Raw genomic sequence first — 19491 nt, forward strand, 5'->3', positions numbered from 1 at the left:
AGGAATGTGCTTATTCCCAGTTGCAGGAAAGTCTGCCCATATTTGGTCAAATTATAAATCTTTAAAATTGTCATTTTGCACATGTGTAAACCTCAGTCTGCATATCCTCAGTAAAGACTTCTTAGATTTTAGTAACTAAAGCTATTAAACTTCCATAGTCACTTAGCAGACTTGGTCTCTAACAGCTCACAGATTCTTTCAGACTATGCACATTCTGTTCTCACAGCAACTAAATGTGATCCAGACCAGGTTTCCTGGTGGTAATGCAAGCTTTCTCTATAGAGACCAGGGCTCCTGGTTTGCTCTGATTTTTTTTTTTTTAATCTCAATTTTCAGTTAAAAAAATAACCCAAAATCCACATTTTTCCATGATTAAAATGAAACCACTAATATATAGATATAGTAATTATTATTATAATATATATGATATAATAATAGTATTATATGCTATAATATGTCTATATATTAGTAGTGTTTCATTTTAATCATGGAAAAATGTGGATTTTGGGGGGTTTTTGGAGGGGGTTTAAAAAAAGTTTTTAAAAAAGTTTGTTTGTTTTTTAAATCAGAGAAAACCAGGAATCCTCTTGATTACTTACTAAAAAAAAATTATTCCAAGAGAGCAAATGACACAAAATTCGATTCAATGTTGTCATAAAGTTCACTGTTGTAAATAAATTGTAGAACTTCGCGAGAAGCACTATAGTCTGTTTGAAGTAGACTTTGGAGATAGCCAAGTTCTTCACAGAAGTTGATGCTGTTAATGTCAGAGCTCTTCTTACATGTCAATGTACAATGTAGGTCTTTACAGTGCTTCTTTACAGTCTCTTTGTCAGGGTGTCATCACAATGGGAATCATTTAATTTCTATCACTAGAGCCATTGCCATTATTCTAGTCCTAATGAAAAATTTCTGTTTCCTTTGGGTGTCTCTGGTTCTCTTGTGATGATTCATGGAAGTTGAATTAATGAACATCTTTGCATTTTTCATCTGATATTCCCACTGTAACCATTTCTCTTCTACTACATAGGTTGTTAACAGATTTAAAGTATGTTTTTCATTATGTCTGCATCTTTTTTCATTGCAGTCATTGACTGAGCTTTTCATTTCCTGTTCTGCACCCCTGACATCCGCTGCTTAGGTAGTTGTGATTTGTTTCCAAGTTTCATGGCTGGTGAAAATTAAAATTAGTGTCCTGGCACATGCTTGCACACACTTGAACACTCTGACACACACTTGCAAGGACCACGGCAGGTGAAAATGAAAATGAGAATCTCAGCCACCCCCCTCCCTGGGGTGGTCCAGCTCTGGTATGTCTTATTATTCAGGCAGCTAAGGGAGTTAATGGCCCATTAGTGACCCATTGTGCTTTACTTCACAGGTGTTAACAATCATCTCACTTAGCTTCCTGAATAGTAATACCAGAACTGTGGCCCAGCCCCCACCTCCACCTGCAGAGCCACCACCAAGACCATCACCAGAACCAGTGTGCCATGGAAAGTCACCACTCTGTCCACCCCTAAAGCCTGCTCTGTCTGGAGGAGACACTGAAAGACAGACGCTCTCAGAATACCCTAAATGTCTGGTGGCTGGAACTGTCCTGTGATGCAAGATACTCAAAATCAGGTCCTTGCTCCAAAATTACCAGCCAGGATTTGAAAGCATGTCTCATCTCCCAGGTGAATGTTCTAATCTCTGGATTATTAACAATCTAGAGGCATAGAAGGTCTGACAGTGTCTGTATCCTTCATATTTCATAAGAAAAGGATGGTGTGGTTTAGATGGTTATGGGATTCTCATCCAGAAGCACCTCCTAAGTGGAGCTAGGAGCTGGGTCTCTTCAGCACAGAGTTTGCCACATAATTTTAAGTAGCCCTGTTATTAGTATCATTAGGTGATACTAGTGTTAGGTTTGACCTAAAAACCACTACACATAGCCCAAGCAAAAGTCTCTGTTCTATAACTAATGCTCAATTGCAATGATAAGGAGAAGACAGTCTTAGATAAAGGAGACTTGAAAACAAAAATAAAATTAGTGGAGTAGGGCAAAGAGCTGATTTAAATATTAAGATTCACACCCCTAGGTGGGGAGAAAGTATGCTAATGAAACATACATGTATGGAAATGAGATACATAGCTAAAACACAGGTATAGAGACATGCGCAGTAAAGAACTCCTTGCGTCACTCCCTTATAACCAATTAGCAAACAAAAATGCTTATGAAGGTCCAATACTCCTGTATAAAAGATGCTTAGAATTAAGAATCTGTGTGCTTGTTACGTGAAATTATTCCGCTTGCACCTTGTATTGCTAGCAATAAATCTTTATACTTTCACCCCTGGTATCTTTATTGGCTTTTGCATACCGGGCACGATCCCAGACTTGAGCTGGGGCTCAACACTAGTATCCCTAGTATTTCCTAATGATAGTTTTAAGCATCTACCCACTCAGCTCGCTGGCTCCTGAGAAACCCATTCCTAGCTATCTAACTCCCCCACACATTATATTAGGGACCCCTACATATATTTGCACACATACATTAATACATATTATAGTAATATATTAAACTAGATCTGTTTATTTATAGATGTGTCCACTATCATATTGTTCACTAATTTGTTTTTTGCCATTTTGTACTAATCATTCTTAAAACTCTACAATATTGCATACAATTGCATTGATTCCAACTCTGCTAGTAAACTGCAGAGCCAAGAGTTCTCTCATGTCACTTTTCATAAAAGTTTCATATTTGATTCCTGTATTTGCTTATACTAACACTTTCAGCTGTTAAAGTCTTTTATAAGCAATGCAATTTAAATTACTGAATAATCCTCAACCAGTACTCTTCTTATTCTTTCAGTAGTTAAAACCATTGCAACTAAGGAGAGACAAATATACTACTGGAATAAGTTGATACAGTGCAATTCCATTGATTTCAGTATTTTAAGAAACTGTTCATGCCTGTGGCAAATCTCTCTGTATGCATATGAGGAAGACTCCAGGGGTAGAAAAAAAGGTTGTTGGACTGATCTCTGTCATCGCTATTAAAATAGTAGAAACCCACAGTTTTAAGGTAAAGAAAATGTCTGTGTTCTGATAAACTGCTCTTTGTTTTCACACAGAAAACAAATTTAGTCAGTATCGCCAATTTAAATTCAGCCAATAGCTTTTAAATATCTGTGGCATGTATACATATTACCCTTCTAATCAGGGTTTAGTCGTGCTACTTTTCTGTCATTGATTCAAAGATGAAATTCAAGGATAATTGTGCACATGTACTTTGTACTTTTATCCCAGGATAAACTGTTACTACCTCTTATCCAGGAAACTTCTGTTCAGGATTTATCCTGGAACAATGGTATGGATGTTTGTACGATTATACTTTGTCCTAGGATAAAATGGTTTATCCTGAGATAAATGTGACATCTGTTTGCAGCCCTGTTGTCTGATATCTTGTGAAATAAGAAGCTACCTCAGATTCCATTGCTGGTGATCTACTTCATAATACTTCCACTGTACGTGGTGTAAAAGTTCATGCTTAATTTACTTTTGTGCTTTTCCTTAATCACAGATTATCTAAAATACCTTCACTAAAAATTAAACAAAAAAAATCTTGTGCACTTTGAGTTTCCTGTATGGTGCAATACTCCTGAAAGGTATACTGCTGTAATACAGGTAGGAAATCAATGTATGCGCAGAAAAAACAAGTGCTGTGTGTTACTTTTTTTTTTTTCTTCTTTTCCATGTAATGCAGATTCAAATTATTCTTGGTAGAAGGCACTGAGTTCACAATATAGCCAACCTTGTTGCCATGTGTTTGTATGTAGCTCCCAAATTATTAATACTTTTTCTTAGCATGAAAAAGCTGATAATCTCTTGAGAGTCCAACACAGAGACAGCTGACTGTAGGCGAGTATCAGTATAGATGTGTATGTGCGTTCCTAGTTTCATGAAGCCCTTTTTGTTTAACTGCAGTTCAGTATGCAATATCCTGTTATGCATGTTTGTATTTTAGCTGTATTTGGAAATAACATGAACTTTAGACATTTTGCTGAGAGAATCTCTCTGTGATAGTGTTTACAGGGTAAAATTCCTAGTTTAACTGAAATTCTCCCTTCTATATTGTACAGTTTTTCTCTTGTAAAAAGGCACTTGCAGAGCTCCCTTATGCATTATGGGTCAGGTCCCCTCTTATGCACAGGAAGCTGGCAGCCAGAGCTGTCAAATATTGTGAACCTAGGACCAAGGGGGATGCCCATCAAGTTCCATGACAGAAGTTTTTGCTGTTGCTGAGAAGAGAGGCAAGCCACTAAGGGGTCTCTCTCTCACTGCTCCCATCCTTATTTTCTACCAGCCAATCCTTTGTTTTTTAAATTTAGATTTTTTTGTCTCTTAATTCTTTAATTTCACAGCTACCCAGGGTGCAGAACACATTACATTCCTCTTTTCTTCACTGGCTAGTAGCACAAGACAGAATACACAAAAAACAGTAAAATCACCTATGTTGCACTCCTCTACCCTGATGTAGCAGATGGAGGAGGCTGACTAGGTAAGCTGTCCAAGTAGCTGAGAATATACCAGCAACTCTACAGGAGCAGATGATCTGCCACAGACTCAAAAAACAAGGTGGATGTGAGAAGTGCATCTTGGTGGATGCAACAAGCAGAGGGACAGAAGCAACAAAATGATTCTGATACTCTCCTTAAGAAATATGAAAAGGACATGGATTGCAAATTGGCTGAAGGGTCGTACTCAGATGGTGGTGGTGGATGGGTCATATTCGACCTGGGGGGAAGTGGGCAGCGGAGTCCCCCAGGGCACAATCCTTGGGCCCACACTGTTCAATTTCTTTATCAGCGATTTGGATGACGGGGTGAAAAGCAACCTGTTTAAATTTGCTGATGATACCAAAATTTGGGGTGAGGTGGGCACGCTAGTAGGGGGGGAAAGATTGCAGAAAGACCTGGATAGGTTGCGGGGGTGGACTAACAAAAACAGGATGCGTTTCAATACGGACAAGTGCAGGGTGCTGCACTTGGGCAGTAGTAACCAGCAGCACACTTATAAGATGGGAAACTCCCTTCTTGAGAGCATGGAGGCAGAAAGGGATCTTGGAGTCATCATTGACTCCAAGATGAACAAGGGCCGACAACGCGAGGTCACGGTTGGCAGGGCTAACCGAACCCTGTCGTGCATCCACAGGTGCATCTCAAGTAGGGCCAAGGAGGTGATCCTCCCCCTCTACACGACACTGGTCAGGCCACAGCTGGAGTACTGTGTCCAGTTCTGGGCATCCCACTTCAAGAGGGATGTGGACAACATTGAGAGGGTCCAGAGGAGGGCCACCCGCATGATCCGGGGACAGCAGGGCAGACCCTACAATGAGAGGCTACAGGACCTGAACCTGTTCAGCCTTGGGACCAGAAGGGTTTGGGGGAGAACTTGTTTCCCCTAGCACCCCCAGGGATAACAAGGAATAATGGCCACAAGGTGTTGGAGAGTAGGTATAGATTAGACATCCATAAGAACTACTTCACAGTTAGGGTGGCTAGGATCTACAACCAACTTCCAAGGGAAGTGGTGCTGGCTCCTACCCTGGGGGTCTTTAAGAAGTGGTTTGATGCCTACCTGGCTGGGGTCATTTGAGCCCAGTTTTCCTCCTGCCCAGGCAGGGGGTCAGACTTGAAGATCTACAAGGTCCCTTCTGACTCTACTTCTATGATTCTATGACATAAAAGAATAAAGAAGATACGTCCTTTTACAAAAATCACCCTCCTTGCCCTTCCTTTGTGTTTTGTCCAATACATGGCTTCTCAGTCAATTCCCATTTCATTTTACAGTGTTTATTCAAGGTGATGAGACACATTAGGGAGTCAAAGGCAAACAGATTAGCATCTCCTCTTGTCATAGATTGTAAGGTCGGAAAGGACCTTGGAAGACCATCAGGCCTTGCACCAAGCAGGAAAGATAACTGGGGGTCAGGTGACCCCAGCAAGGTGACTGTCTAGTCTCCTCTTGAAGATGTCCAGGGTAGGTGTTTGCACCACCTCTGGAGCGAGTTTATTCCACAGTCTGGACACCCTGACTGTGAAAGAAGTTTTTCCTAATGTTGAGCCTGAATTGATCTTCCAGAAGTTTGTGGCCATTATTCCTGGTTTTCCCCCTGGGTGCCCTGGTGAACAGTTGCTCACCAAGCTCTTGATGTACTCCCCTAGTATAGTGGTAAGTTGCTACCAGGTCCCTTCTTATCCTTCTTTTCCTCAGGCTGAAGAGTCCCTTAGCCTTTCCTCATATGGCTTGCTCTTTAAGACTCTGATCATATGGGTGACTCTTCTTTGGACACTCTCAAGCTTGTACACATCCTTGTTAAAGTGTGGTGCCCAGAACTGGATGCAGTACTCCAGCTGGGGTCTCACCAGTGCTGAGTCGAGTCGAAGAATCACCTCCTTGGCTTTGCTGGAGATGAGTTGATTGATGCATGCCCTACTGGCTACAGCATTGCACTGCTGGCTTATATTCATACTAAGGTCTATTATTACCCCCAGGTACCTTTCATGGTGCTAGTCAGTTTGGTGCCACCAAGCCTGTAGGTGTGTTGGGGGTTGCTCGTCCCAAGGTGGAGCACTTTACATTTCTCAGTGTTGAACTTCATCAGGTTCTGATCCACCAACTTGCTAGCCTGTCTAGGTCTGCCTGTATCTGTAGCCTATCTTCAAGTGTGACCACACTCCCCCATAACTTGGTGTCATCTGCAAACTTGGCCAGTGAGCTATTCACCCCCACACCCAAATCACTAATAAAGATGTTGAAAAGTACTAGACAAAGCACTGACCCCTGTGGGACATCATTGCTCACTGGTCCTCAGGCTCTTATCCCTTTGGACAGGAGTGAGAATCAGGATGGCCTTAACTAAAAGCACCTTCCAACAGTAATTTTTGAAACCCAGCATGGGTTTGTTGCAGGTAGGTCTTGCTTGAACAATTTCATTTCCTTTTACGACCAGGTGGCCTATCACCTGGACAAGGGGGAAGAGATTGATGTTGTATATCTTGACTTTAAAAAAGCTTTCGATCTGGTATCTCATGATCGCCTCTTGGCAAAACTGGCTAACTGCAGCCTCAACCTCACCACGATCTACTGGCTGGGGAATTGGCTCCGTGGCAGGACCCAGGGCGTGGTGGTTGACAGAAGCCAATCGTCTTGGTGCGCGGTCACCAGTGGGGGCCCTCAAGGCTCTGTCCTAGGGCCTATACTATTTAACATCTTCATTAATGATGTGGACACTGGAGTCAGAAGTGGACTGGCCAAGTTTGCCAGTGTTCAGCATCGAAAAATGCAAGGTTCTCCACCTTGGGAGGAAAAATCTGCAGCATCCTAATAGGCTTGGCAGTGCTATGCTGGTTAGCACTACAGATGAAAGGGACTTGGGGATCATGATTGACCACAAGATGAATATGAGCCTTCAATGTGATGCTGCAGCTAGTAAAGCGAGCAAAACGCTGGCTTGCATCCATAGATGCTTCTCAAGCAAATCCCAGGATGTCATTCTCCTGTTGTACTCAGCCTTGGTGAGGCCACAGCTGGAGTACTGCATCCATTTTTGGGCTCTACAATTCAAAAAGGATGTGGAAAAGCTTGAGGTCAGGAAAACAGACCTTATGATGAGAGGCTGAGAGCCATGGGGACTCTTCAGCCTAGAAAAGCACAGGCTCAGGAGTGATCTGGTAGCCACCTGTAAGTTTATCAGGGGTGCTCATCAGGATCTGGGGGAACATCTGTTCACCAGAGCACCCCAAGGGATGATGAGATCAAATGGTCACAAACTCTGCCGCGGCCGATTCAGGCTGGACATAAGGAAGAACTTCTTTACTGTCCGAGCCCCCAAGGTTTGGAATAGACTGCCACCGGAGGCTGTTCAAGCACCCACTTTGAATGCCTTCAAGACACATTTGGATGCTTATCTTGCTGGGATCCTATGATCCCTGCTGACGTCCTGTCCATGGGACAGGGGGCTGGACTTGATGATCCTCTGGGGTCCCTTCCAGCCCAAATGTCTATGAAATCTATGAAGTCTTAGGAATACTGTAAAAGAGATGCAACAGGCAGAGGACTGTTTATTTCCTACATATCTAACCTCAGAGTACTCATAAGAAAGTGACACCAAAGCTTCCTGAAGGACTAACACTAAAAGTCTAATCAATGCAGCAAACACATGGTTAATTCCAACTCCATCTCTTCAGAGGCCTACTTCCACAATATAATCAAGTGAAGAAATCAAATTACTAAAGTTAAGCCTCATAAAGATTAAACACAGTTAGATGAGAAAAAAAAAATGGCTAACTGTCTGTAAACCAGCCTAGTAAGCAACCCACATTCAATAAATGTCAGTTTACATGAAGTCATAGGCCAGGTGCAGACATTACACTTTTTCTGGTTTAGGTGGTCAGAAACCAGGCTAAACATGTAGCAGAACAGAAGTTCAGCACACGTAGACCAGTTTAAAAATGGCCAAACCCAGCCTAAGATAGACCTGGATGAATGTAACATCAAATGTAACTGGTTTAGACTGGTCTATTGAATTTCTGTCCCAGATCCCCTCCTGACTCAAGTTATAGCCTCCCCCCACCCCAGCATCCCAGCAGCCTTTGTGGCTTTCCTACTAACCCCCCACCACCCTTGCAGGGTGGGTGAGCTAGCCTTGGCCAGCCCTAATATACTCTAGCCGTCCCTGCGCTCAGCAACCGCAGGGGGTGAGGGGAAAGAGAGCTCCCACCAAGCAGGACTCCCCCTACCCCACAGCTTGCTGGCTCAGGTCTGGGGGGCCAAGCTGGGTCTGTGCAGTGGGCCTCAACTACCTCCTGCCCCCAGTTTCTGGCATGGCAGAGAGCTGCACAGCTCTGAGTTGTGGTTCCTGGCTGCATTTGTCAGCCGGGCCAGGAACCGGGGGTGGAGAAATGGAGCCACCCACCATGCAGCCCTGGTCCTGAGCCAGCACAGTGGCAGTGGGTCCCACACAGTGGGTGGCTCCATTCCCCCACCACCACTCCCCTCCTCCTGCCTGACAGCAGCATCCAGGAGCCATGGCTCAAAGCTGTGCAGCTCTCTGCTGCACCAGGAACCAGGGGCGGAGTGGGGGAGTAAAGCCCCTACCATGTGGACCCAATCCACCCCCCACAGATCCAAGCCAGCAAGCTTGTGGGGGTGGGGGAGGGCTTTGTTCTCCCAACTCCCACCCCTAGTTCCTGGTGTAGTGGACTATATAGCTCCAAACTACAGCTTCTCCCTGCAGCTATCAAGCCATCAAGTGGGGGGTTTGTGAGAAAGGAGCCCCCCACCACACACCTCCTCCAACTGTTCTGGCTAGGTCTGTGGGGGGTTGGTCCACAAACTCAGACCTCTGCTTTTCCCCTCTGCCCTCCCCCCTACCACCACTAACAGCCAACCACAGGTGGGCTATGGGGGAGCGGGGAGAGATTCTGTGCTGGCTCCCCTCTCCCCGCAGCTGACACCAGGGTGTTGGGGGCACGTGCTAGCAGCAACTCAAGAATGGCACCCACTTGGCTGTGGTCAGCTGCCCTCAGCCTTCACCACATTGCAAGGCACTCAGGAGCACCCTCCCACCCCCACCTCACCTTCTGTTCTCAGTCAGTGCAGATGTCTGCCACATCTTTTCCCTTTTCTCTTAATCCAAATTCTGCAGTTTAGAGAAACCCACAAAGACTGGATCAATTCTACCTCATGTTTTTTGAATGTCTATACTTAGCCATAGGGTTCACACCTAATCTGTGCCCATTCTTTTCTGCAGTTTCTTTAGATTGGCAGTATTAGCCATGTAATAACTCAGTCATCTGCTCTCAGCTCAAAGGAGAACTGTTGTCAGTTCACCCCCATATAGGCAGATGTATCAAAGTAGCTGAGAAAGAAAGATTCCCAAAGTATTAAATGCTTTGAAACTTTAATTTTTCAATTTAGAACTTCATATTTCGAACCTTTCAAATGTCCATGGAGTTCATTTTCCATTTTCTTCCTGGTAGATTAGGATTAGGGATTTTATCCTAAAAGCCATCAGTTTCTCAAGGAGATGATTGAAATTAGAAAGTGTATGAGCTAACCCTCAATCATTTACAGTAACAAAGTGATCCTGTGCAAAAGAGCAGATCACTATACATACAAGTGTCTGTCAGAGCCTCAGGACATGATATTATCTGTATCCAAAAATGATGGCCTATCCTAGTTGCCTAGAAAAACCAAAATGTTTATTGTAAGAGGAAACAGAAGAAATACAGGAAATGTGAGATTTAAAAAAAATTCTTCCATCCAAGTTCGGGCTAATCTTTTTAAATTAAAGTAGACAAGATTACTTTTTATAAGTTGCCAATTATTTACTCTTGTCCTTTATTTTTTCCTTGTAATTTTTGTAATTGATTTGATTCCTATTATGAGTATTTACTTTTGATATATATTTTAGAGGGAACATTAACGTTGGTCTTTAGAGTCACTGTATATTAACCCTTGTCATGTGTTCAGGAATACTCTTTTGCAACTCTGCCTTATATAATGTGATAAATTTAGCAATTAGTGGTACTGTGTGTTGCTCCTGTATTAACTTTCCACACCCTTAAAAAGTTAACTGATTAAAAATGCAATAGACCAGTGGATTAAGAACATGACTGGAAACCAGAAGCTCTAAAATTCAAAATAAGGTTCAGCCATTGGCTTGCCGCTTGCCCATGAGCAAAAATCAGTCAAGTCTAATTTCCAAAAGTGCTGAGCACCCAAACTCCCAAGTGAATTTTGTAGGAATGGAGTGCTGAGCAGCTCTGAAGCCAGCCCTTAGATTTATCTGCACTGCATTGTAAAAGTGTGTTACCGTTTTGTTTTAGGAGCATGATTAAATCGTTGCATGCATCAGTTGTAGCAGCTCAACACTGCTGATTGATTAATCCTCAAAACAGTTGAAAGTAGTCTTTCTAATGTTTACAGCTTCAACATGCTATATAAAGGGCTAAAGAATTTAACAGTATTATTAGAAGGTTCTCAGACTCAGCTCTCCCCTGCTCACTAAAGTACTGACAAAGCTTTCAACTATGGCTCATGGTATTAGCAGGGGGAAAAGCCAAGAGTTATAAAACTTTATAGCAATTGGATTTGGAATGATATATTAAAATAGGGGTAGCTTCAGTTTCACCCCAGATGACCACCCCAGCAATAATTTTAGAGACCAAATTTAATTAAGTGAATATATCAAACTATGGCGATACAAAAAACAAAACAAAAACAAAACAAAAATCAGAAAGTCTAACTTGGAGAGAACAAACTACTAAAGTATATATATGCTCCACTAAATTATTTGCATAACTAGTCTTGCACTGCTCAGCAGGGTACACACAAAGTAGTTTCTCCTTAGAGCTCCCAGGTTTTAGGTGCCAAGTACAAACATTTTTCTTAGAAACCTACTCTTGATCTTTTTGTGTTATTATTGGACTTCTTTTTCTTGGTTACATTGTTACTAAAATAAGTTGCTATTTTTTCCTACAAAATTTGCCAAACCCTCTGCTGGAATGCATTTCTATTATCCTGTTACTAACGGAGTTCCTCTAACATTCCCACTGACCTAATTGTGGGTTTTGGCCTGAAAAGATGACACGTTTATGTGAGTCTGGTAAAGATGTTTAGTCAGGGACACTTGAAATGAAGTATCATTCTGTCCTCTCTCATCAAGCCCCAGGCCACACTACCTAAGGAATGCAATAAGATGACATTTCTTCCCCATGTTCTTTTCTCCCATCTTGATCTCCAGTTTTAAAGAAAATCTTCAGAATCTGGTGGAAATAGATCAAAAACTTAAACAAAGACAGCTGGAAAACATGCAAAACTGGATAATGTTAGATGCAAAGCAATTTATGTATTTGTGTGGTCATTTGGCTAAATTCTACACAAGGAAAGGTACACATAGGCAACTTCCATTGAAGTCAATGAGATCAATGTTTATATACCTGAAAGTAGGTTTTGGCTATTTAGTCTTAGTCCATATTTGTAAAGTCATGTCTATATTTGGGGAACTATATCGATGTTAAATAATAAAATTATATACCTTTATTTTGTACCTGTCAATCTAATATCTTTTGACAGTACTACACAGTATATAGTCAGTAAAATGCCAAAAGTAAACAAAGTCTTAAAAATCACTGTGCCAAGCTCATTTACACTGTATGGAAAGATTGTTTCATGGATCAAATCATGCTGTTTGTACAAAGTAGTACTGATGCAGCAGCATCACGTGCTGAAACAGTTGCTGGTCACTTCTCTGACTCAAAGCAGAGTTTCCAAACCTAGTGCAACCTAGTCAGGAGACTCCATTACAACACTGCTTGATTATGTGGGAGAGAGAGAAACTTAAACTGTGTTCCCAAACCCTGCTGAAACCCTGGATGTGTCATCCACTTAACTAAAGCTATGGTTCATGAAGACATATACAATCCTGTCTATACTTTAAAATGGAACTGTACTATGCTTCTCAGCATAACTAATTATAATGTCCAGAATCCTCACATTGTTAGAGTTGCCACTAGTGTGAGAAGCCATCAACCTAGAAAGAAGAAAGTTAGTGACGGGGACGCCAGGCCTCTGCCAGTTTTAGAGTAGCAGACTCAGTGCACTGGAGAAGACCGCTTACCTGCACAAATCTTGCCATCATAAGTGTCACACACCCAGTCGTGGCACTCACACAGGGGTCCATAGTATTTGCCTGGCTCAGTCACTCGGCAGATGCAGACACCACAATTACACTGGCCTCTGCCATTGCATAGCTTCCCTCCTGATGTATGACACCTGAGCTCTGACTCAGCCTGAGAGAGTTGGCATGAGGAAGCACTGGTAGAGGCGCTCCTGTGGAAGGTGATAAAGAAAACCTGCTTCAATCAAAGTCAAAGTCAGATGCTGCAAGACATATACCTGTTACCTTAAAACTCTGCTTTATGTGTGGCTGTAAAACTGCACAGTAGCACATAAATCTGTGGCTGCATAGATGCTATTTAATTCAGAGCTTCAGCAGCTTTTTGACGTTTCACAGTGTACCTGGAATTTTGATCAAGCGTATCAACTGTGGGAATGAATACATTGCAATTTAATTATTTTGCAGGGTTTCAAACCCCTATCTTTAACATTTAATTAGGGTCATATTTATTCTCTTATGCATACATATAAAAAGCTGGATCACCATGATACATTTCAATCCAGGTTATTTTAATGGGCTTGGAAAAGTCCTATACATACAAACTTTACACAGTAAAACTTGAAGTTATTGAGGTTAAAAAAAAATTGGCATATGTATCCAAGTGGATTCAACTAAAGTTTTTTTCAGTTTTCTTGTGTCAGCCCACATTTGGTTCAGACCTTTTAGTAGAATAGCAGAAGCAAGAATTTTTCCCAGGTTTGTTGGTATAGTTTCTAGATTTATCACCATAATTTGGCAAAATCCAGGGGGATTTAGATGTCAGGTCTGGATTTTTGTAGCTCCATTTTGCTGAAGCACCTCAGAGTCCAGATTTCTAATGTGCATCAGGAACAAATAAGTGTTAACTCTTTAACTATTGGGATTTCAGGGGACTGGGATAAAAGACAGGCCAAATCCAGGTACCAGATCTAGACATTTGCAACACTGTTGTGCCAGGATGCACTGGCAATTTGAATTTTCTTGGGGGGCAATTGTAGCAACTACACTTGTTCTTAGAAATAAAAGTTACGTGGACTGGGTCTAAAAATTGGCCGGTCCCACTGCAACTAAGGACTGGATCTGGTGTATGCCTTCCTCAACCCCTCCTTTCTCTTTTACCCCTGCTGTGCTATGGCACCAGACCACATGGGGATAACAGGTTTTGGTAGACTAGCTGAAGTTGCACTTCTGGTCTATTTAGGCAGCAACATTTGGAGAGCCAATGTTGAATTAATCAAGATTCAGCAGTTATTTTTGCCTGTAGATACCTGCATATCAAAGACTTCCCTGTGTAATATACAGTACATAAACTTTATGATCTCATATTTTATGCACAAGTGCCACTCTACCCACAACAGAATGCACACTTAAGCTTGTCATACATGTGTTGCATATTTCTTCTTTTAAATAGGAACAGACTCCATCCACCAACTATATACTCGTGGCAACTTGTTCCCAGTTAAAGTACAGATCTTGAGATGACAGCTAAGTAACTTAGTTAATTTAAAAACACAAACTTACCGCAGGGACAGGGAGAAAGTAGGTGGAAGCGCTGGCAGCAGACTCAGAAGCGAAGCAGCCAGCAGCAGCACCAGTTTGAGGATCCCTTGAGCATACATGTTCAGATCCCAGGCAGTTTGCAGCACTCTAGTAGAGTCCCACAGCCAGACAGACCCTCTCTAGGTCTGCAAAGCTCTGAGCTGGCCAAAACCGGCTCCAAAGCTGCTTCCCCCGGTGCTGCGAGTGCCTTTGATTAGCTGCCTGGAAGCTGGATTTGGGCAGCACTCTGGGAGAGAGGCTAGTGCCAAACCCCAAAGTTTAAAGTCTAGGCTGGGAAGTAATTAGAAACACTTGCAGGGCCAGATGGTTTATTTTGACATTAAAAGTGTCCTATTCACAGATTTAAGCCAACTGTCTCATTCCCCAAGTACAGGCACCATAAACATTTGAAGAATGTCTATGCGAATTAAGTATGATTAATGGGTGTTTAAGGTGATCTGAGTGAGTGAGTGAGTGGGGAAATGTGTTTTGGGCAGAAGACCTTAACACCACTTAATACTTACATTAGATAGTGGCAGCATTTAGGCAAGTGCTTTCCTTTTTTCAGTGAGAAGTAACATTATGTGGATCCAGGTTGCCCTCCTCCTCCACCATTCTGTGTTTGAATTCTCACAGGGGTGACACTCAGCTCTGACAGCCAGAGTGACTGCCACTTGAAAATGATCAGGAGTGAACTTTAAATGCCCCATTAAAACACACAGCCTTCAAATGAACTAAGCTGAGGGAGTCTCCCTCCAAATGAGGGAAATTTGGCAGAGCTGCCTGTGGCATTTCTTTAGGCTACTCAGTGTTTAACACTTGTTGATTCCTTTGTCCTGGAGAGTCACTAATTGTCCCAGCAGTTCTGGAGTTGGAAAGCTGTTAGGGAAAACCTAATCCCGACTTCCACAGAAGAAAAATCATTAGAAGGATATGGGTATTGTGGTGGATATACAGTATTTTTCATAATGCAGATCATACTGTTTAAGACACGAAGTCATGCTGCTGAATTGGAGATTCTTAGTGGCTCACCAAAGGTTTTTTAACATCTCTTTCAAAAGTGGAGATTCCCTGGTTTGTTCCTTTAAAAAACTGCAGCTTTATAGCCCTCAGAATATAGTGTGCTACAAGACAGTCACAATTTTTGTTAAATCAGTTTTGCTTTACAATTCAGATGTACCATTTCCAGAAAGCCCCAAAAGTTGCATTCGAGTTAACATAGTGAACTCAGTGGAATGTCCTCTATTTCCAGGACCCCACTGAAGGCAGTAGCGCCTGCCAATGATCTGCTTGGAACATTCTGTTAATGTTAAATAGAAAATCTTGACTTTTAGATCAGTTAGTCCCTTAAGTGGCAAAAGTGCTGTGAATTCCAATTTTGATAGGAGACACTGTTTCTATTAAAATAAATTAAAATCAACTAAAGCTTCCTGAGAGGTGCAAAAGCATACGTTGTTAGAAGTTGCCCAGGCATACAGTCTCTTAATCTTTTAAGGTATTAGAATTCAGCAATTCACTCCTACTAGCAAAATGCAATTCATCACATTGGTTACAAAGACAAAACTTTACAGAGCCTTATAATAAAGGCTATTGGCTGTTCATGTGCAAAGTGCAGCTCTCTGTTATTTTCTGTTTCTGGAATATATAACCTACTGCATAATGTCTCCTTTTATATGGCTTTCCTAATCCATGAACAAGGGAGATGGAAAACAGAATCTTTCATTTTACAACTTTGCACCAGCCTTACTGCCTTAATTAACTCCAGGTGTGTCTTTAACCCAAGGTGACAGCTCACCTGAGCTCAATCTGCAGAAGCTGCTTGACATAACTGGAAAGAAAACAGCAGCTATTCTCAAAAAGACTGAAAAGAGAACAATGCAGCATTTTTGCAATCATAGTATGAATACTGTGACCAGTCTAAGCACTCTCCCTCACAGTAAACAACAATCACCCCTGGATCGATCCACAAAAACTACCTAAAATTAGTTCTTTTGGACTTAAAACTTGCTTCCACTAGTCCCTAAACATATTTTTTCCAGGAAACCCCAAACAGTGAACAGTCTTTAACTAACTGCCCAAACATATTCTGTGTGTGTGTGTGTGTGTGTGTGTGTAATTGTTTTAATTAGAACATGGATCCAAGAATCAATGATCTAGATGAAATGCTATATGCGACTCTCATTTGTGAAAAAGTAGTTCATTGATGTACATCTTTAGTTTATTAGAAGGAAACAATATTAAAACACTGTTGCTACATTTTATAGCATTATACATCAACATTGAAAATGTAATATAGACTCGTATCTTGAACTGAGAGTAATACAGCTGATTCTGTGCCTCTGCAGATCTCACTGAAGACTGAGGTTGGCATCTGTTCAAACCCAATCCTACAAACAGCTATGTTCATGTTAACTTTACCAGAATCATCCCTTGACTTCAATGGCTCAATTCAAAGAAGGTAAGGTAGATTTATACCTTATAGACTTACTAAATCAGAGATCTACCATATTTACCCAAATCCAAGATGACATTCAATTTAAGCTGACCACCTCCCAATAATTAGATTCTATATATGGGAAGTGATACATTTGTTATAATTTTCCATATATAGAATCTAATTATTGGAAGGTCATCTTAAGTCTCCCCTCCTAACACTATGGTAGGGAAAGCAATGGCCAGAGGAGAAGGGCCAAACCCCCACCTCTGCCACCTATCCCCCCTGTCACATTCCCCCCAACTCCTTGCCCCTCCCCATGTCTATGCCAGATCCTTCTGCCTGCTCCCCAGCCACTTCTACCTTTTGCCCCTCCCATGTCTGTGCCTGTGCCTGCCCCCCTGCCACCTGTCTCTCTTCTGGTACCTGCTCCCTGTCATCTGCCCCCTACCACCTGATCCTTCCCTGTGTTCCCACTTTTGCACTTATCTTCTGCAGTGGCTCCAGCTCCAGTTCCAGGGCAGTCAGTGGTAACCTCAACCTAGCTTGGTCAGGCAGAAGCAGTGGCAATAGCTCCAGGCCTTGACTGGTGCCAGAGTGAAAGGTAAGAGGTGGTAGCAGGCAAGTGGCCAGGGTGGCAGGTGGCAGAGGGGGAGGCTTCTCCCCAAGCCGTACACTGCAGCTGTCCCCTGAATCCTCTCCCAGTTCATGGTTTCCTCCGTGCGCTATCTTGCATGACCCCCTCTTCTGCTATATGAGCCATCGTAGCCTGGGGCAGGCAGCAGCTCAGCTCTGGCTTTGGCCAGATTCTCCTCTATACTGCACTGCAGTACACATCCGGAGTACTGTGTCAAGTTTTGGGCCCCCCACTCCAGAAAGGATGTGGACAAATTGGAGAGAGTCTAGCAGAGGGTTAAGAAAATGGTTAGAGAGCTGGGGAATATGAGAAGAGACTGTGGGAACTGGGTTTATTTAGTCTGAAGAAGAGAAGACTGAGGGGAGATTTAATAACAGCCTTCAGCTACCTGAAGGGTAGTTATAAAAATGATGGAGCTGCTACACTGTTCTCACTGATGGCAGATGACAGAACAATGAGCAATGGTCTCAAGTTATAGCGAGGGAAGTTGCAGTTAGATATTAGGAAAAACTCACTTATTAGAAGGGTAGTAAAGCACTTGAACAGGCTACCCAGAGAGGTTGTAGAATCTCCATCCTTAGAGGCTTTTAAGAACTGGGTTAGACAAAACCTTGACTGGGATAATCTAGTTGGGGATGGTCCTGCTTTGAGCAGGGGATTGGACTAGATGACCTTCTAAGGTCCCTTCCAACCTAACTTTCTGTGATTCTATGATTGGGGAAAAAGATAAAAATACAGCATATAGCATAAGCTGGACTTGATAACATAGAATATAACATCCAAGATTCATTCACCTGGAACCCTACCAACATTATATATGCCATCACAGGCTTACAATGCTCCTCTGCCATCTACAGTAGCCAGATGGGGTGATCCTTGCATATAAGAATGAAAGAATGCCAATCTGACATCATCTCCAGAAAGACACAAAAGCCCATGCAGAGCACTTTAATCTCCTTGGACACTCCATCAGTGACTTCCAAATAGCTGTTCTTAGGTAGTAGGGAAGCAGACAGAAGCGCACCTCCCAGCTGTAACTCAGAACAAATTTTGCAAAGTGTTCTGAGTTACATTACGCCAGACCAAACAGAAGTTCACTGTTGGTTCCATTGGGGAGGGGAATCTAGCTGTGGCTGTGAGTCTGCAGCTGGGTTCCCATACCAATGGGCAGGCTCTCTACCAGTGCTCCCTGCTTTCATAATGGGAGGGGAGAACAGCAAAAGAGGGAACTCATTCTTGAGGCTGCCTAGCTGGTGGTAAAGGGTGGGGTGGGTGCATTGGAAACCTCCCCCCGTACCTTGGGGGCTGAGGCTGCAATACACCCACCCAACCCTATGGTGGGGCAGGGACTGAAAATACTCCAGGCTGAACTCCCTCCGCTCCCTTTCCCCCTTCCCATTCTAAAAACAGAGACAGGCTGGGAGCTCTGCAGACACAAGTTACAAAAGAGGTTACATTTTGTAACTTATTTTTCTGATACTTTAAGCAATAAAGGGTCAGATTTTCATCCAATTGGCCATTTTTTAAGTTGCTTGCTGCCATGCACTTGTGTTTGGTCACAGCTATAAACTACTTCTTGTGGCCAGATCAGGTGAAAATTGTCAGTTCTGTCGGCCCCCAGAACTTTAAAAAACAACTTGAATGGGAAATTGCAGAACAAGAAACCACCCATAGACTGGATTGTGTTAAGTATGGTTTAAACAGGGACTACAGATTTTTATCCCTTTGTTCCTATAGGTTTGTTGCTTGCTCATTTGCCTCCTCCAGCACTACCACCTCTCCCCACTCTTCCCTCCCTTCCTGCCTTGTCTTTATTTGCAAGCTTTGGGGCACACACCTCCCACACCTGCTTTAGTTAATCTGTAAGGTACAAATCTACCTTGCCTTCTACCTGTTGCTATCTATTCACAGAGGGAAAGTTAAGTGCTATATTTTGAAGTGCATATTTTATGCATCAGTCAGTTTTATATCACTTCAGTACTTTTAAGTGATTGTCCCAGGGATGCTGGGGTTAGAAGGGTACCCCGGGGCCGGACCAGGGGGGGAGTAACCACCTACTTACCCCACACAGAGGCCGGAGCGAGTAGGGACACGCGCGCGGGGAGACTGCCAGCGCGGTTTGTGAGCCGTGCTTATATCCAGCTGGGGCCGGGCGACGCCGGCGGG

The 19491-nt window shown here is 42.8% G+C and overlaps 1 protein-coding gene across 3 annotated transcripts in view; it reads right to left on the reverse strand.

The window, feature by feature from the left end:
• LOC106723102 (integrin beta-like protein 1) overlaps positions 1-19451 on the reverse strand; it is a 26248-nt gene extending 6797 nt beyond the window's left edge. The window contains exons 1-3 of one of the 3 annotated variants that reach the window (XR_003092153.1): positions 19388-19426; positions 16050-16082; positions 12677-12888 (exon numbers count right to left, since the gene is read on the reverse strand). Coding sequence is in view for 1 of the 3 variants with exons in the window: in XM_025194005.1 (XP_025049790.1) it covers positions 11803-11822; positions 12677-12888; positions 14237-14334 (330 nt within the window). In the remaining 2 variants the exon portion in view is untranslated. Of the gene's footprint in view, positions 1-11319; positions 11823-12676; positions 12889-14236; positions 14369-16049; positions 16083-19387 lie in introns of those variants that run through there. The other 2 variants (XM_025194005.1, XR_003092152.1) reach the window with 2 other exon arrangements.
• Between the last annotated feature and the right edge of the window lie 40 nt (positions 19452-19491).

Source organism: Alligator sinensis, unplaced genomic scaffold, assembly GCF_000455745.1.
Source record: "Alligator sinensis unplaced genomic scaffold, ASM45574v1 scaffold1095_1, whole genome shotgun sequence".
Classification (NCBI taxonomy): Eukaryota; Metazoa; Chordata; order Crocodylia; family Alligatoridae; genus Alligator; species Alligator sinensis.